At 41.2% G+C, this 27,309-nt stretch overlaps 1 protein-coding gene across 4 annotated transcripts in view; it reads right to left on the reverse strand.

Annotated features, from left to right (window-relative positions):
• TGFBR2 (transforming growth factor beta receptor 2) overlaps positions 1–27,309 on the reverse strand; it is a 65,295-nt gene that overhangs the window by 27,030 nt on the left and 10,956 nt on the right. For 2 of the 4 annotated variants that reach the window (XM_067291470.1, XM_067291468.1), the window contains exons 2-3: positions 8,513–8,659; positions 6,678–6,868 (exon numbers count right to left, since the gene is read on the reverse strand). In XM_067291470.1, the coding sequence (XP_067147571.1) occupies positions 6,678–6,868; positions 8,513–8,659 (338 nt within the window). Of the gene's footprint in view, positions 1–6,677; positions 6,869–8,512; positions 8,664–27,309 lie in introns of all 4 variants that reach the window. The other 2 variants (XM_067291471.1, XM_067291469.1) reach the window with 1 other exon arrangement.

A 27,309-nucleotide genomic window follows, 5' to 3' on the forward strand; every position in this document is an offset into this window, starting at 1 on the left:
AATCTAGACTATCAAGATTAGTAACTTGCATTTGATCTACACCTCTTTACCTTTTAGTTTAAAGAGGATACTGCCAAGGCATCCAAAAACCCAATGACAGTATCTGCTGAAGCAGCCCCTTGGAGAGGCACTAGCACCAGTAGCTGGCAGGTCTATTCAGCCTGTTGTAGAGGCTCAGAGCTAGAAAAGCAACCAGGCAAAGCCATCTCTAGAGTCTATTTCTAAAGCTCCGTTTCTAAAGCACCACCACCCTCATGGCTCAGAATTTGGGCCTGAGGATGCTTGCTCAAAGGCGTGGGAACTCATTCCTTTGGCCTTTTGGTTATTCATCAGTCTGAACATTGCTCAGCAGTCAGCATACAACTTGCAAACCAGTGCTCAGCCCTCAGAGCCCTTAATGCAGTCCAGTGCTCAGTTCTACCACTTACCCTCTTCTCCTGAGAGGTGGGAAGGCAGCAGTATGAGCAGTTTTGGAGAGCAGTGGCGCACTTGGGGCTGCTCTCTCCTGGGGGCCAACAGCTCTGCCCTAGACACATGACTGCCTACGTTGGGGTGATCAAGGCTCGGACATCTCTGTTATGCCTGGGGAGAACCCCCAGTTACATGACCCAGTTACATGATGGAAGAGTCATGCATATGCATCTGCCACCTGATGGGAATGGCTGCATCTTCATCATGTCGTGGGGGCAGGAGGGCAGGCAACTTGATTGCCACTGGATGGTCTACTTCAGTGGAAAGGCTGGACAGCAATGATGCAGTGGATATTTAATCTATTGTAAGAAGAATTTTGTGTTTCAACTGATTGCCAAGTATGCACTCTGGAGGTTTAAGAAACTGTTAGGCTCTAAGACAGAACAAATAGTTTGTTGCTGTTTTTTTTTCCTTCACTGTTGGCTAGAAAGTATAATTCCTTGGTTTTCTGGCACAGCACCCATTTGTTTAAAATGTCCCACCCCTGGTTGCATTTCCTTCTTATCTCTCCCATTCTAATAGGTCACTTAAATGGGTGTGTACCTGGCATCTCTCACACATTTTGACAGTTGTAGCTGAGCTTTTCTCCTCAGTGATATGAAAACCAACATGATCTAATTTTACATGATGTAGCTGTGTTTCTGTGACACATGCCTCAGTTACACAACTCAGTGTCTCCTGCTGTTTGCTAGTGGTTTTCTGGAACAAATCAATCTCTCCAGCTTCAATATGTTCCAACAGATGCCACACATTAACCACTATTTTTACTCTCAGCCTGAGTTTCACCCCTCCAACCTTTCCCAAAATATTATGTTGCCAGTGTTAGTTACAGTTTGTTTCTGTCTGTAATTATTAGTCTCTTCCATGACAACCTGATAAAAGGTTGGCCACATTCCCACAGTTATTAAGCTCTCAAGTGACGCAAATTGTAACAAATATGCCAACCAGACTCTAAGAGAACTACCTAGTTTGTTTTTACATAAATCTGTAACTGAGCTCTGCATGGTTATTTTTCTAGGAAGCACACAATAAAAATAAAACAGAGCAAAACAAAAATTTGCCTTCTTTTGCCTCTTTCCCTTCTATTTGCTTTCTATCCCGCTAAGTGAATCAGACGCTCAGCCCCTCCTTAGGTTACATACAGCTGCAGGCTTTGGGTGGGTCTCTGTGGCTGCAAATACCTAAGAGAAACAACGCGAACAATGCCAATATACAAGCAGTGAGAGGTTCTGTGCAACATTATGCAATGCTACTGACCTCTTTTACCCGACAGCGGGAAGACGGTTACCTTCTGAACATGTTAGCTGGATAACAGAAAAACAGATTAATGAAAGCCTTTGTTAAAATCCACTTGGGTGCGGTCCAGCTGTAATCATGTCCCTTCTGCTGTTCCTTGAGCACTGGAAAACTCATCGCATGAGTATTTATGGCCTGGCGGCTGTTTGTGCACAGGTCTTAAGTCTGCTCTTAAGTCTGAGATCCTTCTATGTAGTCAAGCAAAAATCACTAAAGCTTTGACTCTAGCAAGGAGAGGAAGAGGAGAGAAAGAAAGGAAAAGACAGGGGCAACATGTTAGAGACAAGCGAGACATACCGAGTTAAGGAAACTCTAAAACATTATCAATGCTTGGCTGCGGTCTCTGCGCATTGTGGAGGCATGCCCGTGGTCATTCAGGGAGCTGAACAATACCACGTCTCCCAGGTAACAACCGTACACAATGAGTAATCACAGCACTTGACACACAGCTAATCCATAGGCTGTAATTTGTTCAGGCAAATGATTCAGGAAACGGCCACAATTGATTAATCAAATACTTACGTCTCTAACACTCTCAATTAACAAACTTAGGAAAACTATGATCAATGTGAAGATTGTTAGCAGCACAACATCCTCCCCTCCTCCAGCACACTTCCCCAAACAGCTCCATTATCTCCATGAACTCCTGTTGACCAGTTAAGTCATCTCTATTACTGAAATTTTGCTGTTTTAAGGCAACTGCTTGGATGACTCAGGCAACCATTATAACTTGTATACACAGTTGCTACTAAAGGTTTCTTCCATGCTATGACATGATGGGGTGGGAATGCCCAAAATAATGATCTAATCTTGCAGTACATGAGGAATAAAGACAGTCTACCTGAATATTCCCACTGACACCTACTTGCAAGCTACATGGAGGTCTAGATGACATAGCAAGACAGGTGAGAATGAAAAATAGTCACCATGTAAAAAAAACAAAATGAAATAACTCTAAAAGAGCTGGGCTATAGATCTGCAGTGCATTTCCAACTCTCTGCATTTTCACTTGGGTTTGAACCAGATGTCCAGGATAACAACTGCATATATGACAACAGCACACATGATCCTGTGGTTTAAGGGATCTGTTTTTTTGTCTGTAGTCTCCAACGTGGAGGTCACCCTTTCATACGCAGCTGAATGAATTTATCTGAACGAGCCTGCACAAAATGAAAGAGTTGCACTGGTAACAGGCAGATTATGCATAACACTGCATAACACGCAAGTACCCCATCTCCTATGCTACAGTGACTGGTCATCTCTGCCCATGGAAAACAGGTCAGACATGAGGCTGGAAAGAGCACAGTCCTCTTCCTTTGCATAAACAAGCCTTGACCTCAGCCAACTAGCTTAGGATTGTAATAAAAAACAAAAACAAAAACAACAACAAAAATACTTTGTTAGTGATTTGTCAGGCTCCCACTGGCTGATTAATAAAGGCTGGGAGATGGTGTGGCAAAGGGAACGCTGAGGAACGAAGCTGGCCAAACACCAAGAGAAGCCTGGCATTGTGCAGACAGCTAGAGACAGCTTTGGTTCTTCACAACAGGCTAAAATTTATGAAGAGAATGCAAAAAGTTTTGTACAGAAGAACCACCAGACACTACTAGACAGCAGGAAGGAAAAACCCTGGTAGTTCAGTCCTGCACTCATCTTTTCTATGACAGGAGGACAAGGCCCCTGTGTCTGCCACCTAGCCAACATCTCCGTAGCCAACCAGGGCTTTTCTTCCCCCTTTTTGGCTAATCTTTTCCTGCGTTTTTACTCTGTGGCTTTGCCTTCTAGTAACACTGACATTAGACATTTGAGTAAATAATAATTAAAACAGATTGGCATTGAGTTTTGCTGTGAGAAGCATTCTTACACCCACAGGGATGTAAGCTGCTTGCCATTCACCCACAATTATGTTTGGCAAAAAAAGAGAAGGATTGAAAAATAGGGTAGCCAAATTTACAATGGCTACCTGTCTCTGGATATTATTTCCCTGAGAACTACAGAACATTGTTTGGAATGGCTATGCACAAAGTATTTTCCACCAGCTACTTGTGGCCTGAAATGCCAGTGATCAGAATCAGGGCCAGAAGCCCCCGACACAGCAGAATTACAGGCATATTTAGGCACATGTCTAGTTTGAGTGTATCTTGTTTATTTTGCAGATTGGCAATTTAAACGAAAGTCCATACAAGAAACAGACATTTGATTTGGATATAACCACTTCAAATATTTCCAAAGCCACTCTTAAGTGAGTCACAATACCTCACACTACCCAAAATCTTTAGATGTTTGTGTCTAAATATGGAGTCAGGAGGTTTACCTTTCACCATCAGGGACTGATACACGCTGACAGAGCCATAAAGCAATTCTTTTATAAGCAACAACAGCTCAGCTGTGAATCACTGGAATGTAGTGACTAACCTCTGGTGGAAATTAGAACCTGTTGCTTCACCCACACGAGTATTTCTTACCTCAGCAACACCAGGAACAAAATAAATCTGGTTTGTCTTAAATGTGTATCCAGCAGGATGAAGAGTTAGAACACTGATCATTTATAGCAATAACTTCAAAGGAAAAGTGCTAATTAATAGGTGAAGGAATACAACCTTTCTTATAATCTTAGTTTCTGCTAATAAGCAAGTACAATCCCATTTTGATCAGGTCTTCTTAGACTAGCTTTTGTCCACTCTGCCTAAACAGAAAAGACATGCTAAAACATAGCAAAAATCTTTACTCTGGTGTACAACTAGAGAGAAAAAAACCAAGCAAGAACAATGTACAGAATAGATCTGGATGACAGTCATTCTAAAGGCAAAATTATTACAGGCTATTATCTAGTTGTCTGGAGGAGCCGTGGACCAGCTGGCTGTGATGTTCTGCTCAAAGTTAAACACAGACAGGAAACCGCATGTCTGATACTGTAAAAATCGTTTGTCTTCCTGCCATGGCTAAGCAGGCAAGCAACCCAAAGGGGCTGTTTTTGTTTAAAAGTAACACTAATCCACAACAATGAAATAGGAATGGCAAAGCCTCAATCTCCTCCCGCCCTTTCAGAGTTAAGGCTTGCGCTTGTGAATGAACTGGAAATGTTACAACTGAAGCTTTATGTTGCTTCAATTTTTATCTGTAGTTATTCACTTAGTACGTGTGAATGCAGAGCACAGCTTTCATGACTCACCTACAGTGCTAACAGCACATGACCTGGAAGGAAAAGCTGAACTTAACCGAAGAGTGAAAGGAATTAGATTAACAAGGCCAGGTTTTCATTTACACTACAGATCATTTTAGGCTGCTTTGGCAGTGTGAGGGGACTGCAGAGTAGATGGGAATGAAGGCACTTAATGTTGGATTTATGGAATGGTTCTCATAAACATAAGCACAGAAGACACACATTTGACAGACTGATTATATTTGGCTATATAGCCCCAGGAGAAACTGCCATAACATGACTAATTTATAACAAATTAGCCAAAATCCACAAGAGTGTGGTTAGCTTTGTATAGAAACTCCAGTCAGTTGATAGACAGCAAGATCTTTTCACTGGGAACATGTTCCCTTTGATAAAATCAAGGCAATCTGTTAGAATTAGGTCCTGGGTCTACTGCCTGTGCTCACATCAGTAGCTGTATTTACTTCAGCTTTGTTGAAGTCCACCTGAGTAAGGGCTGGTCATGCAACCATGGATCGGCTGTCAGGTTGTCTGGTTTCAAATCAAGCTTGGGGAGGAGAGGAGGAAGAGGTAAGGAGGTGGCACTAGATAGAGACAGCCTGGACCAATGGGGCAAAGACTTTTTAGCTTGCCCTTGGCTAATCTGGTACGGTGTTGCAACCTAAACTAGTTAGCCTCCTTGGAGGGCTGAGAACTATTCATGCAGTTCTCCACCTCAGCCTCAGTGCAGCTGTGCATCATATTTCGCAAAAGTGGAAGTACTATCCCAATCTTTCGTTATCTCCCCCTTGTTATACCCCTTTTCCTGAGAAACTTACAGGTGGTAGGCATGGGTGCAGTGTGCCATAGTCACTTAGAAGTGTGTGCACACAAAGCTCACCACAGAAGATCTCACACTTGCCTGTGAAAAACCTGATGGAGTCTCAGGTAAAGAATTATGGTGGGATCTAGCTGGTGGGAGAACAAAGTGAAGTGTGTGCATGCACACACACATGCATTTGTGTGTGCAGCACAAGGTAGGCCAGGGGCTGTACACAACTATGCTGCCTTTACTGTATTTGCAGTGGTCACTACAGGCATTCATGAACCAGAATGGGGACAGGTTCTCTGGTTACACATTTGTGAGTCCCTCTGTACTCAGATTTGACTGGTATAATTGAACTCAAATACATGACCCTGAGCTGTAGTAAACGTGAGGTAGCTTATCCAGCAGCAAAGGAAACTTCTAGGTACTTCCTGCCCATCACAGAACAAGAAAGTGCAGATGGGCAGTTACCACAGAGAAGCTGACTTTAAATTCACACTCTATCAGGTTAATTAGTAGGAACTGATCTATATATACAGGTGCCATGATATGGCAATACAGCCTTCTAGAAAAGGCTAGAACTTAAATATGGCATTTGCCTCTTGTTTGTGTATTATAATGTAATTAGCCTATGCTGCACTTTGGTGTGTCAACAGTACAACTTTAAGCAGGTTGCTTTCATGATTAAAGCAACTTTTAAGTGCAGCATCTTGGGATGAGTATCAGAAGTGCTTCAAAAGGAGGACAGCCTGGCAGGAAGAAATATCCCCTGGAAACATAAAAGAAAGGTGGAGATTTTGCAAGACTCAGAAGAGACCAAAATATCCTCAGCCACTGGAAGTTTTCCATCAGAAACTGCAACTCCAAAGTCCATTGGTAGGATAGGTTTTATATTGCTTGCAAGGCACAACACAGAAATGCAGGGAAAATTATTAAACCTACCTGCTGAAAAAATGAGCATGTCATTGCATTCTTCTCCTGTACAGGAACACATGAACATCAATCCTCCATCTTCCTTCTTTTCTTTCATTAGACACTTCTCTGAGCTGAAGTCATCCAACATGTGACCATAGAGTGTTTTCTGTGGATCGTGGCATATTGTTTCTAATGTCTTATTTTCATCATTCTGTCTCCTAAAAACGAAAAGGAGAAAATTGAAATCAAAGAAGGAATATTTTACAAATGGAACAGACAGGACTGTGCTTGGCTGAAGTTTGCCTCTTTTGTGAACTCAAATGGGATTTAAAGAATTTCGTATGTTTTTCTCTGGCTTTCATGGATGGGGTAAATTTTCTGGACTCCTCCCCACTGAGGCATTTGTACAGTGGCACAGCTATCCCTGTATCACATTACACTAAGCTGTAATGAGTGCCTTTGAAAATCTCACCCCAAATTATTCAAGCTAATGCTCAGTGAACTCCTGTGAACCTCACAGCATATTTTTGGTTTTTGTGGTCACTGTGCAGACAGTAAAAATCTGTGGGAAATTATGATAAAAACTGAATGATTTCCTCAAAATCTGAGGAATTTCTACTGGGTTGGCTTTTTTGTTTTGTTTTTGAAGCCTACAATCAGCATAATTTCTGCACTGAATGAGTTAGCCTCAGCATTTTTATTTTGGAAAAAAAAAAAAAAGATAGAACTGGTGCAAACCAGTGTTGCCTGTCAGGGAAATATTTACAGCTTAAAATCTGTCCCACATTCACAGGTTTTGCTATGGTCCACAGATTATCTTTCATTGACACAAGACACAGACGGGAAGGGCAATTTAAATACAGTTCTCAACTCACTTGTCTTCTGGATAACTTGGCACGAAACATCCAGAATGTACCTTAAATTGTACTATAGCCACTCTGTGTGGCAATAGCAAACACTGAGCACTTACTCTAGGAACACAGGAAAAGTGCATGCTGGACATTCTGTATTTCCTTCTGCATTGTATGGTGTCTGCATCCAATTATGTTGAATATCATCAAGTCAATGGACACAACTAGTCCATCAGAAAAAAAATTAATCATGCTTTTCTGTAAGTAGTTCTAATTACACTCCTAACTCAGCAGCAATGTTGCAAATACTTAGTTCTGTTGCTTTTATCCAATTATGAACCTTGAAAGGCTGGTTTTGGTTTTCTTTGGTAGGATTGGCTTACTGTTTATGGGAGAGCAAAATCCTGGTTTTTAGACTGCAAGGCAAGTTTAGATTCAAGAATCCCTAAAAAAAGTGTATAAGTCATTTTCGTATGCCTTTGATTTTTCAGAACTAGGCACACACTGTATAAAAGTTAATATATTTAAACCAAAGATAGTATATACAGAGAGGATTTTTCCCCATTAAGAGAAAGCATTTCCACCTATAAATGGTAAATAAGGCTCTGGTGATAGATGTACATAATCTAGTTTGTTATTAAACCTAGAGAGAACTGCTTTTCTTCAGCAAATGCCACCACGATCTTCTCTGAGTCTCAAATTCTGTTTCTACTCTTTGAGTGCTGTGGGTGGATGCAGTCTAATGGTTTGAGCAAAAACATGCCTCTTTTCCAATAACAGCGTAAGCTGGAACAGAACTCCTTTAAAAAAAAATCCCCAGAACATTTCATATCAGAATTGTTGTTAACCTCAAGTAACTCTCAGTATGCTGAGCACAGATACAAGTTGGAAGCGAGACAGCAGAGCCTGGTGAGGTAGCAGGGAGATTCCGAATATCACATCAAGGAAAGTACTAAGTAATGATGGATGAGGGTGTGCTCCCCTCCTTGCCTGTATGAAGAAATAACTTACCATATAGCAACACAGACTTCATTATTATTCTCACAAATAGCAGTGATGTTGCAGTTGCTCTTGCACTCATGTTGGTTTAAGCAGGTTGTTACTTTAATGTCACAAAATTTGCACAAGTTGGGCATCTGAAATCCATTTTCCTTATTCCTGTCTACAGGTGACATAATTTCAGTTTATATTAAAAAAAAAGAAAAAGAAAAAAAAAGACAGAGAGAGAGAGAAGAAAACTCATTAATAATGGTAAATTAACAGATTGTATTATTGCTCATTATGAAGGTAAGTTTTTCATCAGCAGCCCTCCCACCTTACATTAGAAAATCTCTGATCTTGCCCAGTTACCAATTTTCTTTGCAACAGGGAATGTGCCACTCTGTCTAGACCAGGATAATCAAAGTGAATTTGCAAAGTGAAGTCAACTTCTATTGACTTCAGGGGGAGCAGAAGTTGCTCTGTGATCTGCAGAATCGAGCTTGCTTTGAGTTCAGTTTGCACTGAATAAAATACTCTGCAGTTACTCATCTGCATTATTCACAGGCAGTATACTGGTCCCATGTGCAGGATATTGCATCATGCTCTGTGTACCACAATAACTGTAGATACCACAGTGCAAAGCATGCTGGGAATGCACATTAGGTGGGTGACATCCTTATGACATGGCTCTTGATCAATTTTGCAAACATGTCTTCACTAACCTAAGGCATAACCTGGGTGTTACCCCTAATTTGATTTCTGCTCACATAGAAAAACCTATAGCTGGGACTGATGGCCAGCTTAAGGTAGATGGTCTGCCAGAGGCTATGGATGAAACTCAAGTTGGAAATGCAACAGGGTATCTGTGCAGCAACAGGGCATCTGTGCCGCTCCTGTAGGCTGCTGCTAGACTGTTATGGGGCTAACTCAAGCAAAATTGCAATGAAAGCCTGCCTTGTGAAATCCTATACTGACTCAACAGCTACGTTTCTGCACCCAGGCATTGAAGAATTTACTTGCTTATTGGTTCCAAAAAAGTCTTAGCACTCTCTCTCTACTTCACTGTGGTAGCAGTAATGGAAGAGATGTTATTTATCCCAATGTATGAATTTCAGGAAATGTATTTTTAGTTCAAAAGCTATTCTGAAAAGCCAGCATGACTACAAGGAACAGAAAATGCCAACATAAACTTTTTTCTAAAGCTAAAATGAATATGCAACTATCTGAAGTGGAGTAGACTGACTACAACAGTTTCAATCTGATTCGCTTTGTAACATATTTGGAAAAGTGGGCTGAGCCAATGTAAGGCGATGCCGGGCTTTATGGGGTACAACACTTCTCTTGTAGCCACCTGTGTGTTAAAACTATGTTCATATTGTTCTAGATGGCCAAATGTTGCTAGTCAACCAATAACAGGCAACCAGGGATTTGTAATTTCCCCCTTTTTCCTCCATTAGCTGAGAAATTAATTTTTTTTCCTTCTAGAACTTTACTATTTACTACCATTAAAAATGTTTCATTGAAGGAATTAAATATACATGCTTTTTCCAGAAAAAAATAAAAAGACTCCTTGCTAACATTTTCAATGGATTTCTGAGCCATTGTGAGGGACTGAGAGAAAAGTCTCTCCATCCCTCCTCATCCAAATCACATGTCCTTCTCATTGCTAGCATGCTGTGGTACTGACCTAAGGTTTCTGATCTTACTGCCATTTGTAATCAATGGCAAAACTCCCAATGATTTTAATGGTATAGAAGAAGCTCCTGCATGCAGGGGAGGGTTAGGATGAGCTCACTGGGAGCACTTAGGGTGGAGAATGCTGGCAATATGTTACAAGCTGGCTGAATTTTAAGCCTGAGGTAAACATTTCTTCTCCTTAATTATTTGTGTTGCAGTAATTCCCAAAAGTGGTGTACAAGAACAAAGCCTCATTGAAGTAGGTGTGGTAGGAACTCAAAAGGTCTTGAATCTAATACTGTATAAAATATATATTAATAAACTCCTCATGATGGCAAACTGCTCCTCTCTTTTGCATGGTACCTCCTATTTACCAAATTTTCAAGAGACACTGATAGCTGTATTCATTTAGCTAGTTCACAATAATGATCAAGCACCTCGATAAAGTGGGCCTGTCCCTGTACCCTGTAAGAGACAATCTACGGTCCTAAAAGCCTGTATTAAGGAGGCATTGCTTTCAAAGATGGGCCACAGAGATTGACTCACCCAAGCTCACACAGGGGGCAGCTCCTGCATCTACACCACACAACTGAGCACAGCGAACAGACATCTGGTGCTCAAACTGGATGTACTTTAGCTGCATCTACACTGCCTTCAGCTCTCAGCTAATGCAGCTCTGTGTTTCACTGCGCAGCTGTAGCACCGGGTGGGTCTGTCTCAGACATTGCCCATTCCTCTCTGGCCCCCTCAACACTTATGATAGGCACATGATCCTCACAAATGATGCATAAGTTACTCCATCCCCAAAAAAGGGCTTTTTCATTAGGGTCCAATATCACACTGGAAAACTGTCCAGCTAATCCAAACCATCTGCACATCTTAAGTATCATCCTGTTACATGATTAGTTTTGACTTGAACAAGATTAACTTGGGAAGGGCTAACCAAATGTAGACAACCTGAGCCAAAAGCCACAAGAAGGCAGATCCCTAGGTGACTGCTTTGAGCACATTATGTTTGTTGATAGGCAGGGCTCATTTCTGTGTTGTCCCCAGCTATGCCAGGTTCTGCCAAGACTCACCCACTGGAACAAACTGATGAAAATATGTTTGGACCTCCTCCAAGGAGGGATCTCCAAACCAAGCAACTTGATTAAAAAAACAAAACAAAACAAAACAAATACTAGCTGGGAAGCAGCAATCCCCTGCAAGGTCACAAACCTTAAGTTTCTAAGTCAAGAATAGTTGCCTTTAATTCAATCAATAATACTCAGCAAAATGCTGAGTAGTTAGGGCCAGTTAATTTCTAAACAGGTTAAATTAAGGGCAAAAGCTAATGGTGTTTAGGACTTCCAGAACTGATTGCACTTGAATTTTCTCCCCAAAATTCTCATAATAAAGGCTGACAAGGCAGTGCCTCTTTTTTTCATTTCTCTGGCAGTTCAAGGTACATGGATGAACTGTCCAGGTGTACAAACCTTTTTCCACACTTCAGCATCTGATTTAAATTGAGACTGAAGTTTACTTTCCTTGATACTGTCATATTGCTCCATCAGGTGTTGATGTGTTGTTTGTTACTTCAGCTCTACTTTGTCCACTCTGACAATTCAGGTATCCAGTTAGTTCCAAACTAAGTGGGTTAAAGCCAAGTTTCACTTTCTCCTATGAGGCTGATAATGAAATGGGACTTGTCAATCTCTGAAAAGGGCCTGAGAAGAAATCCAGAACCAGATGTGAACCTCATCTTCACTGTCTTCTGATCACAGCCTGCTACCAGAATCTGAACAGTTAGAAATCAAGGAAAGACAAGTCTGCTTCCAAGTCACATGAACTCAGACCTGTCTCTAATCAACTGAAATCCTGCCAGGAAAATGACAAGTTGGTATGGCTCTTCCCTAAGGAGGTGTATTCACTCATCCCCTGCTGGGCCCACAAGCAATGAGTGGTCCATGAACAGCAACATTGCTCCTTTTTTGGTATTTACTTGAATGCCCATCTCTAAAACTACTTGACTGCTTTATTGCCTAGTTCACACCACACCAGCCAACTCTTCGAGGCTTTCTCTTATTCAGGTGACCAAGGTCACTTAAACACTTTGGACAAAAGCAATCTTTCAATATGTATAAACCTGACTGTGCATGTAATGGGAAAATCAACTGAGAAAACCCAGAATTGCATGCCTGTAGGAAGTCATTCTAAAATGTGTGTGCTTGTTTCCTGAAATGTGAGTTTTGTCATCTACTCTCTAATGTTTGTTCTCTTATTTTGACGTGTGCAGGAAGACTAATTTTAGCTTTCCTTGCTTCTTTGTCCATGAACTGGGCTCCAAATAAAAGATAGTGGTTTCTTGGCTATGAACCTTTCAACCAATCAGTTCAGCATAGATCAGTCACCCTGGTTAAAAAGCATGGAACATGCAAGCGAACACCCAGGTTTGACGTTATGGAAGAGACACCAGAGCAGCCACATAGAAAATATCAACTCCATGGTTTCTGGTGGAGTCAGGCTTGTGGGACAACACTTTTACTCCATGGTTCACCTCTTATTTATGGCTTCTCAAAACCCTATAAACAGTATGCCTCACCCAAAGCCTATTGACTGTCTTGAAGTTGTTTGCTTTGTGCCTGTTGTTTGTAAATGTGTAACTTTCATTGAGACCTCAGGCTATAGTTTACATTCCTCATACTTGTTTAGTATCATTACAGGACTCTCAGCAGCCAATAACATTTAAATAAAGCCAAAACCGACATGCTGTCTTTTTTTAGAATATCTACACTGAAAAACTTCATGTATATCTTAGGATGGATTTCAGAAATATTGGCCAATCTCTCTCACTCCTATCTTGTAAAATACAATTACTACATTTCTCTTCTCTCATCCAGTGCCACTGCCACAAGTATACACACAAAATAGCAATGCTGAGCAGAGAGACCCCATTCCTTCAGAAAATACTTGCTGAGGGACATACTGGGAGGAGAATTCAAGCTACTCAGCTGCTATAAAATAATTCCACCTGATAGGGGAGGCTTGAATTTAAGACTCCACTCCACTATATCATGGAAAACTGCAAGGAAGAGAATGCCTTTATCAGAAAGACACAGAGGAGCTTTTCCTTGTTCTTCCAAAGAGCACAGCTCCAGGATGCCATGTCTAAATTGTCAGTGGCTGAATTGCACCACAGCAGTTCTGAAGAAAGTCCAAGCTGTATTATACCTTCTTCCCCAACAGAGACACACTAGGCTTTGCCAGGAACAGTACTACATACAGCATTTTTTTCTCTTGTGCCTCCCACCTCAGCACATAATCTATAACCTCAGCAGAACTTCATCTATACTGATGAGGTCACTACCAGCATCACAGAAGCGAAGAGAGGTTCTGATGTAAAAGCAACATTCTTTGCCTTCCAGAAATGCCTTCCAAGTATTGATGATTCAACTGCAGGAGGGAGGGGGGCAAGGAAAAGGAGTGATCTGAGCTTTGCATTTAAGACCAGGAAAGATCCTGATGATTATTCTTAATTGCATTGATTATGTTCTGTGCAGTAATACAAGGAAGAAAAGACAGCACCATAATCAACTGGAAGGATTCAAAAATCACAAAATGACAAGACTAGACAGAGAAATCATAGAAATAATAAAAGAATAATAATAATAAAAAAAACAGCTGCTGGGGTTCTCCTTTATTTGCTGCTGCTCTCTGGACAGTTAGGGTGCATTTGAGTCAAGTTTTGAAGCTTTGGCCACAAGCAGGAGGGTTGGAAACTTACTGTCTGACTTGCAAAAATGAAAAATGTTTTTTTAAAAAAAACACAGGAATCTAGGAGCTTGATCTTCAAGAAAAATGTCAGCTCTCATACGATTCATGATAAAATCACAGGAGCTGGCAACACTGCAAATCACCTCATAACTCCCAAGGCAACATCATCAGGGCAACCTTATAAAACAAGATTTTCAAGTTTTCATTTACAGCTCATAATTCTGAGTTTAAGGCCATCATGAGTTGAAATGGAGTGCTACTGTAAGAGAAAGAGCAACTTAGCTGACTAAGTATAAGCACCTAGTGCCATTTTGCACACAGAGCATCTGAAACATCCTCACAGACCCATGGGAGACCTGCTCCCACATGACAGTCAGATGAAAGTGAGGTGGGATACTCTAGGATGTCTAACCAGCACTTTATTCCCATGTTTGACATCAGAATCCCATCAAGTGAGACTCCAATGAAAGCTATGTTATTGCATGGTAATTATTAAATTAAAAAAACCTAAAAGATGAAAACTAAACTAAAAATATTTTTTATTTTTTAATGAAAAAAACTAAATTTAAATTAAAAAAGAACTCCTACATATGCAAAGTACATATAATCTTATATACAAATTGTAATTGCTGTGGAGTTGTCACTTTTGACACAAGCTTTAACAAGACAGCTCTTTCAGCAGATGCCTGGAATTGCCAATTGGGATGTAAAACGTATAGAAAAATTGATGGATAAATTCTAATTAATTTAGCATAACTGTTTTGTTCTTTCTGATATTCCTAAATGTAGGTCTGAGTAAAAGGTCTCCCTGCCTTTCATGAGTGTCATCGGTGTGTGACACCACAATTCACTGGTTTGGAATTCATTATGTCATAAAAAGAATGTAGCAAAATCCATGGGGAATAGGCAAGAGCAGATGAACTCTCTTTTGTGAAAATATTTCTAATATTGCACTGAAAAGGGAAGAAAACCATCAGGCCTCATGATATAAGTAGCACTCTTTAAACAGAATATTCTTCCTCTATGTTTATGACTTGGAAAATTGGTGTATAGATAGTCACATATTCAAGACAATGAACCATTGTTCTGATCCACAAGCTTGAAATGTATTGCAGCTGCAGAGCCACAAAGGGCGTAATGATCTAGCACTGTAAGACTTACTTGGACATCTTCCACTGACTTTATCAGGAAAAAGTTCAAGCCCGAAATGATGAACAGGATAGCAGAGAAAGCTCACCTTGCTTTAAACTTTGTTTAAGCTCTGAGCATGATTGGGGACAGATTATTTGACATCTTGTGTGATCAAGTCTTGGATTAAAGCCTGCTATGCAAACATTTCACACCTGCTGACGCAGAAGGCAATGGGAAAAAGGTGTACCATTGAGAATGCACCAGAGTGCTCAACTGGAGATGAGGCTTCAGTCATCCTTTAATGCATCCTTTGGCCCTTTCTATCCCAATGTTTTTGAGAATGAATAAACTAGTTACTGCCTAGTGCAGAGGATCATGATCAGTGACACAGCTACCAGAGGAACGAGATCTGTGAAACTTCCTGGCTTTTATGAGGCCACCTTCATTATTGAACCTTCATAATTATCAAGTCTGTATCAGCCATTAGCACCCATTGCTTGATACTTGGGATAGATTCACATAGTTCGTGCTGTCTTGGACCACGCTTTGGGCTGCAAGTCCTGCATCTCAGCTATGGTTTACCCCAATAGAACCAACATGAGGAAAGGACTTTCACAAGCATTTTCTTTAAAATTAAAAGCAATGATTATCAGAGTGCTGAGACAGCCTCCTTAAAGCCAAATAGGAGCAATCATTTATGTACAACTAAAATACGTCAGAGGAAAACAGGTTACATTAATGTTTAGTTCACCAGATATTTAGCGGTCTCTGCAGCAGAGAACTACAGTCCTGGAGATTCTTTTGCAGACTCTCTCTGTCTCAACCTGTATCATACAGAGTCATGAATCACACTGACAACACCCTGGTCAGCCCCCTAGCAACTTCCTTCTTTCCCTTGGAAGGTTTTTCACCTCTTGGGTTTCCTTTTGATCTTCAGCCTTCTGGCTTAGCATAACAGCTGCTTTAGTCAGTGGAGCCTTTGTGTAGTGATCGCACTTTTTGTTTGCAAAGCGGTTGGGACCATTGTGTTGCTTTCCTGTCTCATCAAACTTAATTGAGGCTCTGCAGAGAATGAAGACGAAAGTAACTTCCTTTTCATGGGCATACTTCTTCATGAAGTACTTGGAAGACATGTACATCACAGCTCCTCCCTATTATGTAACTGGTCTTGCCTGACATGTTAAAAAAAATTCATCACACCTATCAAATGGCAACAACACAACAAGACACACTACAGTTCACATTCCTGTGATCCATCTATTACAGAGAAGCCCCTAGGAGGTGGAGGGAAAAAACGGTCAGGTGGGGCTTACAGGCCTTCAAAACTATTTATGTGGACTAAGGTCTACTCTTCAGCCATGACTGAGAAGACTACCAGAAAAGAAGACAGCAGACTAGATGAACTGTTCTGAAAAGCTAGATCTAGCCAGAAGTAGTTTGGCCACCCCACCTTACTGAAGGAAAGCCAAAGCAGAATTGGTTCTCAAGGGGAGAGCATTCAAAAACCATTGGATGGACTGCACTGAAATGTAGGAAACCACTATTGCCAACCTGTAGGCAGGCATGGAGTGGGGGAATTTTTGTACAGAGACAAAAGGAAAAGGAGCAGGAGTTAGAAAACTTCATTTAACTCATCTCTGCCGTGGAAGTGTCTGGCTTTTAACAGCATGTGGAACTGGCAAAACTGTGCTTGAGGGATTGCTGCAGGCACTGACACAGACACAGAATCCAATCTGACAGGAGTGAGGGGGAGGGAAAGAACTAGAGAAGATAAGGGAGAGAACAGAATACTAACTTGGAGCTCCTGAAGATAAAACTTATTCCTCTATTTAAAGCAGCAAAACAACATTATTTTTATCCACTACTTCCAAATTGAGCTAACATTGGCAGTTTTAATCATGGGCTTGGTTCTTCTCACTCTTGCAGGGCATGGTACTGAACTACCTCAAACATACCTGAGCTAGCTGTCTTCAGTGAAATTACTCCTGACTGACATTAGTGCAGGTGTGAGAAGAATCAAGCCCAGCACTTAAAATGAAATGTGAACGCATTTTGAAAACCAGGGATAAAAATAATATTATTGTGATGCTTCAAATAATGAAATAGATTTTCATCTGCAGATTTTTAACTTACTGTTCTCTTTCACATTTTCAGGCCACTGTTTAGCACTCCATGGTAGCCCATGGAAGGGGAACAAAAGAATACTGTACCCAGGCAAAAAGGCTGAAAAAAAATCTAAATGATGGCTTCCCATAGGGCACTCAAAGGGACCTTTCATCTTCTCCTGACTTTAACCTGCAGCCTCCCTAACACAGCCGGTAAACAGCACACAGTGCTGAAGAACCGTATGTGATACAACATGAAGATCAATTTATTCAACTACGACTACAGGGTCTAGCTTTTTCTGCATAATGCATTAAGTCTGGAATTTACTGGAAGCTGTCTTTGGCAGTTAACTCCTTCTGTGACTTCAGATGCACAGTGAATATCCAGTATGGCAAAACTCAGCTGGTCCACAAGATTAGAAAAAAAGGGTTTCCTGCTTTGTTGAAGTAAGCATGATTCATGGTTTGGGACTGACATTTGCACAACTAATTCTGACCTGTCCATGAAAAAGGCATATCCTGCAACTTCACCTCCTTTTGTATTCCTGTCTGCACAGTGAAAGCTGCCATTACTTCACTTGAAACAGAGCTGAAAGAGTATAAACACTTTAGATTTGTACAAATGCTATTTTTTCAACTAAGACACTCTGAAAATAGACAGCGGCCATTCAAGTTTTAAACACTCCTTTCTATGATAGAGAAAGAAGCAAAGATTTTTCATGACAGGAGAGTTTCTGTGGCAAAACAAACATGTAACATTTAAAACATACACAAGTAAGAACACCTTTGACTCAGAAAAACACAAAGGTGCCTCCACTCTCAGCTACAGACTCTCACCAGAATAAAAACATGCTAGTGAATCTTCCAACTAGGTTGAATGGAGTTTCTGAATCCATCCTTCCTCTCCTTTCAGCTATTTAAGAAAGCTTGCTTACAAAAACATGTCTCTCTCCATTTCTGCCCCCTCAATAGTTGCAATACCACCACCAACCTAGTTTAAAATATGATAGGGCTTTTCATTTTTCACAATGGCTTTGGGAAGGGTGAATCATGTGTCTTGAAAGAGGCACATTTTCTCCCCAAAACCTTAATTGGTATTTCTTCCCTTTCTTTCTCCAACACAAGAGAAATGAGGAATATCCATGTTAAAGACAGTTATTCAACCCTATTTTCAAGCGCCTATTTATTAAACTTCCAATTTCCAACACGGAAATTCAGGAATCCAGTACTTTTTAGGACATTTTGCAACAATGTTACAGCTAAGCTATTTCTATTAGCCGTGAGGTATTCTATAGAGACATGTCCTGGCTCTGCAATTTATCTGTACGGCTACTGAATGCGCTCAGCACCACACACAAACTCAAAACTCCACGAGATCACGAAAAAACAACCATATTCTTAAAATATCAGCACTGCTTATGTGACAGCATCACTTCATTATTAGCAGTACTATGCGTCTGACTTGTAATATCTGCTTAATACGAAGACAAATAGATCTCCATTGCCTTATTTCTAGGAGTATCCTTACTGAACAGGCTGTATGTGGGAGGAAGGCAGAGAAGTTTTGAAGACTATGACACAGGGCAAGCGACTAATCTTCCGCTAAAATTTTGGGTAGCAGAACATATTAGGATCTACTGTAGGGGCTAAGAGGCCAACTTCAAGAGGGTTATGAGCTTCCTGCTATACGGCACTGCCAAACCCCTCCTTCCTTCTCGTGGGGAATCGCAATCATGGTACCTGTAACTGCCAGCTTTGGTGGGCATATGAGTACTGCTCCTACTACTCAGGTACCTACAAAGGGTACCGTCTCGCCTGTTTGCCACCGCAACACCAGAGCAAGCAGACACGTGGCATGCGGTGCAGAAGGAGCCCTGCCCTCGGCTCCCACAGAACAATTCAGAATCAAAGCCACATGGTAATCAAAAATAGCAACACGCTTGTACAGCCAAACACTCAGAAGTGACACTCCTGCAGAGCTTTAATCGTATTTAGTATCTGGCCTTGTCGTGCATAAATGTCCAAATTGCTTCCAGTAACTAAGTGCTGGCCTGACCTCCTCACCACATATCAGCTTAACTGATTTAATTAAAGGGGTGTTGCAGCTTTGTGTGTGGACCTTCACATCAGTTTAAACCTCACTTACCCCAGTTTAGGTTATTTTTGTAACGAGTACAACCAGTGTCAGAACTAAGAATTAGCATACACAAAGTTGCTGTGGTTTAACACACAAAGTTGCTTTAAAATCAACTACAAGTTAAAGACATCTAAGTTCTGAATGTAGAAAAAGCTTATATAATGTTACTTGACTATCTGCAGTGTTCTCTACAGGCAGGTATAAGCAAGGTTAGATAGGTGAAAATCATCTCTTCCAATGCAAAGTGGGAATGATGTAAAGACTGACCCCTATGCTGGCAGCATGAAGCAACTCAGAGAACCAAAAGCCAGATCTCTCCTAAAGGGCCTCCTGAAACTGCAGTTCTAACTGTTGCGAAATATATGCCCAAAGGACTCCAGTGCACCCAAAAAAAGCAGACTAAGATGACTTAAATACAGAAGAAACTGAGTAAATAATAATTTTCAAAAGCAGCTGCTGTATCTTAAGAGGGGTTAATACAAACTACCAGACACTGCTAACTCAGGAGACTGGCAAGCACTTGCAAACTCTCCCTGGTCTCAGGGAAGAGCCTCCAGGTAAGGTCACGAAATGTGTTAGCTTGGGGGGAGATTTTTGTTTGTTTTTTAAAGCAGAGAAAATGAAGCACAAACATTAAGACCGTGACAAATCACGCAAAACAGAAAATTCAAAGCTAAGGCTGACTCCTCTAGGTTCCCCTTGATACAGCTAGGTTGCTTTGTGAATCAGAAAAAGTATCACCGTTATCACTGCCATTTCATGTCTTTATTCTTCATTTTATTTGTTTTTAGCAATATCCCCTTAAAATTACTGACATGCTTCCTGGATAGTTTTTGGAAGGCATAAGGCCATACCAATCTCCCCCACCTTTGATGCATTTTGAACGGTACAAAGCATGGTGGCTGCAGTTTGAACCACACATTCAACTGCAATTTTCTGCGGGCGCAGCGCCCTTTTGAAGGGCTCCTGCCCAGTACAGCTTTCCAAAGCCCTCAGCAGAGCACTCCTTTGGGGATCTCACCGCAGAGCCTCCTGCACACTCACAGATCGTTTCTGACATCTTACTCTTAGTGTCAAGCCTTTTTGACGCAAGGAGGTGCACGTTTTGAGAACAGTTGTTTCACTCACAGAGAAATCCTCTGACCATTTTAAGAAAAATGACTAATTTGTTTCTTAAGCATTGTGAACACAAGAGATCAGCCCTTTTCCCTTTCTCTCTAGTGAGCCCATACTGAAAGCATCTGCACAAACAGCATCAGTTGGCACAGAGAAGCAGTCCTGTCCCTCGCCCTGCCTTCCTCCGGTTGTTTGCTCCCAGCCCTCTCTGCACTTTCTCCTCCCTCGCACAGTACAAACTTTTGTGGGTTAGACTGGGGTCTGATTTGCATTAATATTCATCTAACCAAACCTTCCTCCCCCTCCAACAGCCAACTTGAAACCAGAACAGTTCTCCAATCTAGACTAAACACTTCCAAAAAAATAAAGTGGTGTGAAGAGTGGAAAGCCATGGCGAGGGTAAAGCAGGACTACATATTTCAACAGCAGCAGCACTGCTTACGACTGAGAAAAGTCCTTGTGAATCCATGGCTGCAGTTACTCCCCGGCCAAGCGCACTGGAGAAAGAAGGCAGGCAGGCTGTCTTGTAGTGGGAAGAGCTACAGGAGGGGGAATCTCAACTTCTGCTCTCTATTTCTAGGCAAGCTCCTCTAGATATTTTAAAAGACTCTTAGTTTCAGGGGGGTCTCAAGTTCTGAGTTGCTGTCTTGGGGCAACAAGGGCTCGATTTCCCAAGCCGGCTGATCCCTGCAGGGTGCTGGAAATGTGATGGGCTCAGAGCATTACAGCCCCAATGGCAGGGCTGCACTCAAGAACGCAGCACCCTGCTTTGTGGCCAGGCTGCCGCCGTACCTGGACATGAGGGCCCTGCTATCGGCCGCTGGCACGCTGAAATCGGCCCCAGCACAGGCTGCCTTCAAGTGCCCTCTGCCCTGAGGCAGGAGATGTCACGGCCCTTCCAGCAGAGGAAACAAGGGCTCCTGCTGTTATTTTTTTCTGCGTGACACTGCCACTGCAAGGGCAGATGGGACATGCCTAGGGCTCATCCATGTGGGTTATGGCACTGCGGGGAGCACTCTAGGGACTAGTGTTTCTCCCCAAAAATATTTGCAGACACCCCAGCGTAGGCCCCAAAGCTGTTCAAGCAGGCTATGAAAGCAGACAGTAGGTTATTTTGACCTTGAAGGGCCCAGTGCAGAAAAAGTACTTTCAGTGTCTCAAGTTGGTTAACAAAATTTATGGGAGACATTTGAAAAGACAAGTAGTACTCTCTGTGACTGTGTCCTCAGCAGTAGGCAGACATAACAGATGCCTCTTCCTCACAGGATGTTGAAGGAGTCAAAGCAGTCTTGTTTTTAAAATACACTTTTTCAAAGAGAAAGGGCCATATAAATGGGAGAGTAACATGAAGCACAGTATCTAAAGTGAAACTTCTGCATTTGCTGCAGATCTGTAACATGAACACAAAAATAAAATTCAGCCAAATTACCCCAATTCTTTGTTTCAAAGGAAAATCTGATGAAGATTTACCTGAAGCTTTCACTAGTCTGGGCAAACTCTCTGTAAACACAGACAAAAATCTTGCCCAAGTTTCAGTTTTTGCTCTGAAACATTTGCAGAACTTGAGTTCCTGTCCTGTGATTTCAAAGGGCCTGATCCTGACTGCACTTCCATTGCTGTAAACTGGGAGTAAGACCCTGTGGGCCAGGGAACAAAGAACTTCTTTAAATGAAGCCGAACCTAAACAATGGATTGTGGAATTTCAAAAAGAAAAAAACTCAAAAGCGGTCTCAAAATACAATGCTGTAATTGGGCTGCATCTGTTCTTTTACTGGTTAAAATGTACACATTCACACATAGGAAGTGCTTCATAATTATGGAGCACAGGAGGCATAAACGGCATAAGACATAAAAAGATTTTGGATACAATGGCATGGTTTGGAGCACGAAAATTAGAGTCCTGCTGTTGAGCGTTTTATTTTTACTGAGGTGGAGGAATTCAAACTAGAGTTCCTAGATCTTTTTCTAGATGCGAATCCATATTGAGCCCCTGTAAACGGCGTTTCACAGGTGTACCTTTTGCATCGACTGCTGGAGCACCTTTGAGTCATAAGTTAGGGGGTGCGTTGTGCCCCTGACCAGGACCTGCTCATTCTTGAAGTATGATCTAAGCAGTCCATACAACTGTGATGGGAAGTGACCGAGCAAAAGGTGTTCAGCCACAGCCCTTAGGTCAAGCAAAGCAAGGATGTGCTCTGCCTGGGGGGAGATCTCTCTTGTACAACAGAAAACTCTATGCGTATACGTATTTTGCTAGTGAACCAGACCAAAACTTCTATGAAAGTTTGTAACACACCGGCAAGTATGGGGAGAAGCTGTGTGCACACAAAGACTCACAGCTGCCCATAAAAATAAGCATTTAAATGGATTAAAAAGGCTATCATACTTTCAAACTAGCAATGGTTATGTTATTCAGAGGGATGTATAATTATTTGTTTTTCTAGATAAAAGGAGGGTATCAGCGGGATATTTTATGAGCATTCCCTGTGACCATCCCTCCCTCCCAGCCATAAACAAACACAGAAACAAAACAAAAACAAGGATCTACTTAGGGTGCAACATCTGTGGTCAGAGTTTAAGACTCAGATTTTTGTTTAAGCTTAATATAAAAAGACAAATTAGTAAAGTAAAGAAGGTAAAAAGCCTCATTTTGTTTAGCTTTTTGAAAACCTCTGACCTTCAGGAATGTGTGCAAGATCTGGAGTTCAGGTTCAGGCACATCCCCTGACCTAAGGATGCTCTTATAATGGCACTAGTTTACAATGCGTCCCTGCATTCCGGTAATACAGAATCCTGTGCAATGCCTTTCTTTAGACCTCAGCATAACCTATCCTTCTCAGCCTTTTTGAAAAACTGTTTTTGAATACGAAGTCCCATTTAACAAGTCCACATCCTTTACACACACAGACTTCTCTGTTAGTCACTGATAGGTGAATGCGTTTATGTGGTAGCTCTGTTCAGAGCTCTTTTGACTGTAAGGGGCCATTCTCCTAGGTAAATAATGTTTATGAACCATTCTGTCCCCACACAGCAACATTTGAATGACAGATTCAGGAAAACACTACAAGAAAGAAATTACTCCCTTTCATAATCCATCAGCTCAGCTAAAATAGTAAATCAGAGGAAAGTTAGACTCAAATACGATCCCTTGGGAACAGAATCACTTTGAATGGATTTGGGGAAAAATACACATCCTTCTCAAATTCAGTAGCTTAGATGCTTATATTTGTCTCTGTCAAGTTACATGCAAAGAAGCAGAAAAACAGAATTTAATACCCTGGGGATATGTTCTCCTGATAGATGCATCTAACTTCCACAACCATTAATGGGGATTACACAATGAGTATTGAGAAAAGAACATAGCCATAAAAATACACACTTTTAGTGATATCCAACCTTAGGAAAACTTTCTTTTGCAGACTTCTGTTTCAGAAATTCCACTGTTAGGGCATGCCATTACAGAGTATTAGATTTCTTGGTGTGGAAGTATGTGGCAACATCTCCTTTATCTGCCAAAGGTAAATTTGCTAGCGTGTCCCCCAGGTATTATGTGTTCCTTTTAATGCATTGCAAATGACTCCCTCCAGTTACCTTTGAGACTATGAATCAGCAGTTGTAATATCATCCTGCTGAAATACAGGAAAGAGTAAGTCAGCTCCTTCATTTCTCTTTGATGCTTTCTCTTTGATTTTACCAGGCGTAAAGAAAAATAAAAATCATGGGTGAAGCTTGCCCATTCTGAAATAATTAGGTGTTTCACCCATAAATACATCTCTTGAAAGCACACTGACAGATCCTTGTCTTTGCCATTATTTCTAACCCACAAATGTGAGGAATTCATTCACTATACTATAAAGCTGAGTATTTTCAGGACATGGTCTCTTCTGGATGTATGCAGAGCCCAGCAGGTAAGCCTTCACATTTAAAAAAGTACCACTGGACAGTAAAGAGTCTGCATGTATGAATACAACGATTCTCACTACATACAATAACACAACATTTCTCACTACGTGCAGCAGCTATTTTCACTCGCTGCCCAGTGCACTTCAGTTATCTCCACCAAAGCAGTTGGCATTACAGCATGAGGACAGTCTTACATTAGAGACAGCTTGTGGGAAGGAACTTGCCAGTCTAAAATGTTTAGTCTACCTGCCTGAAGATATGTGAGAGACTGCAGACGCTTCCAATTTGTTAAGGAACAGTAACACTGCATATTTAGGCAGAATAAAATTATAAATAAACTCAGAATGTGAAATGTTCTGACAGAGTTGGGTTTTTAGGGTTTTTCCCTCCCAGTTGCTCTTGATACTTAATAAAACGCAACCTTTTATGATTGTTACTGTTTCCATAAAGCCACTATTTTCAGATCTTCAACATACAGCTTAAGCCCTTCTCTGGACCACACCTTAATGATGCCCCTAACACTCCAGCAGCACTACAAGTCTGCATATACACTTGCAAGCTGCCTTGTTTGAAAGAAGCATTGCAATGAAGAAGCCATTTAAATGTCTACAAAACAATTACTTCTGTTGAAGGAATTGTTTCAGGGAGAAAGCTAGGAAGAGATAAGACAGAAACACCACAGCAAGCATATCGAGAAGCAGCTCAGATGCAAACCTTCCCTTGCTTCTTAATTTTCATCCCAATACCTCACAATTTCATCCAATTACTTCAACGATTCCTTCTAACCACAGAGAACTATGAAGAGCAAAATATGATGACACTTCATAAACTTTTAAATGGTGCAGTTTGTTTCTGGCAACAGCCTAACATTCATCATCCTGCTACCACAGGACACAAGATGTTTACTATCACATATATTAGTTAAATTTAGTAAGACAAGATCTTCAGCAGATATTATTCTGAGATTTCTGAGTGCTGCTATGTCAAACTATACCAGCTGATATTTAACATTTTTAGAGTCACTGGATGTTTCTGGACATTGGTCATAGCACATAATCATCTTTCATGTGGAGGGCACTTACTCAACCGTAGAAATCGGTAATAGTCTGCAGGATGTCTGAAGGCTTCCATGAAACGCTGTGATCATTTTCATCAAAAGCCAAGTGGATTAGTAATTATGTCAGGAAAATGCTATTTCAACAACAGTCATTGAGGAGGCTGTGCATAACATGGACGTAGTAGCAACCACTCAGGATCCCTTTAAACATTAGGAGCCAGCTGAATGCTTTGTTATGGTTTCTGGGGTAACTGTTCAGGGGCATGGGCAGCTCCTTCTCTAAAGCTGTCAGTTTGGCATCATTCACAAATATTACATTCATGTAGAACAAAATATGTTTCAAAAAGTGTTCTTACAAAACAGAACAATTCTAAGCTTTCCAAATGCAATAATATCTTAGTTTATAACAGAGGAAAGTACTCTATAGGAACAGACACATTTTTTAAATTCCTTGGATGCAAAATTTTATAATTCATGCATATTTGAAATGTCCTCGCACTGGGTTAGTTAGCAGGGTGGTTTAACTGTTTGTTGTTTCTGGAGATGCTAGTCCTTATTCTGAGAGGAACATGAGTGAAACCAGTCTGGTGGAAGTAGCCTGCTCCTTCACAGATTTGTAGGCTTAGGGAACTCTGTGTCAGAAAGAACTGGATGATATTGCCAGCCTGGCCTTCTGCACAGCGCAAGTGAAATCATTCCACTCAGCAATTTCTGCATCAAGCCCTAACTTCTCTGGGTACACCCTTAAAAAGCAGAATCCAGTCTCAATTTAGAGATTCACACTGGGAAGTCCATCACATCCTTGACATCGATCAAATAATGAAATGATTCTCTTTGCTAAAAATGCGTATCTTGTTTCCAGAGTGATTTTGTCTACCTTCAGCTCTCATTGTTGGAATGGATGTTTGTTCACCTTTCACAATCTTCACCCCCCTGCACAGTCTAAAACGATCAAGTTACTGTGGCTTAACAACTTACTCTTCATCAACTAATTGTGGTGAACTTCCATATGTGCTCTCCTACCCACAACTTAGCATTCTGGCATAACAGATTTAACTAGGTTGCATTAGCTTACATTTGCCTTGAGGCAAATGCCCTCACTTGCTGAGGTTTATGTGATGTGTGATAACTCATTAAGGTATGGCAAACTGCCTGCATATCTGTCCAGCCCTGGAACAGCAGCTGCATGTACTATTCCCAGTTCTTTTGTTCTTCAAGTGGCCAAACCCCAAGAGCCTGTCATTTTCAAAAGCCAGGCAACCATAACATTAAATGCATGGCTGAAAAATGCAAAAAGGTTCCCTAAACAAACAGTAGCACCTCCTTCATAGCCCATCGCTGGCCTAAGGACAAGGGGGTGCAAATTACTGCTCTGGTCAAAGCTACCTACACCTCCATTTCAAAAGCATAAAATGGAAATTTAAAACAAAATCCACCCTTTAAAGAGAAGAGTGATGATTGTTCTGGTACTGCAACTACTCATGCTAAGCTACAGCTTGGAAAGGCAGGTGTCAGTGTCTTCTGTTTCTAGATGTGTGGTTATGATAGTGGCAAAGGTGCCTCGTCATTAATTTTGAAGGGTAAGATGCTACAAATAATTAGTAGTTTGCTTCTAGCATTCATTCCACTCTTCACCAACCAGAAGACCAATATGTTTCTGATTTCAAACCACCGGTAGGTATGCATCTGACAAACTACATATCACCAGAACAAAGAAAGCCAAGTTAGGGGAAGTGAAAGTTGGCTGTACCATGGATAATATATATGTAGACAACTGCGTGAGGAAAGAGTCAGGCCTTACATGGTCAGGTGGAACAAGACAAAGCTACCTTGTGCCCTCCCCATTCCCTGGCACCTCCTAGCACACAGCCTCTAAATCAGAAAGGAATGGGGGGAAAAACAAGCGCTAATTCTATCTCGTTTAACTTGTCAGGGTATGCAAGACAGG

This window comes from Apteryx mantelli, chromosome 2, assembly GCF_036417845.1.
Source record: "Apteryx mantelli isolate bAptMan1 chromosome 2, bAptMan1.hap1, whole genome shotgun sequence".
NCBI lineage: Eukaryota > Metazoa > Chordata > Aves > Apterygiformes > Apterygidae > Apteryx > Apteryx mantelli.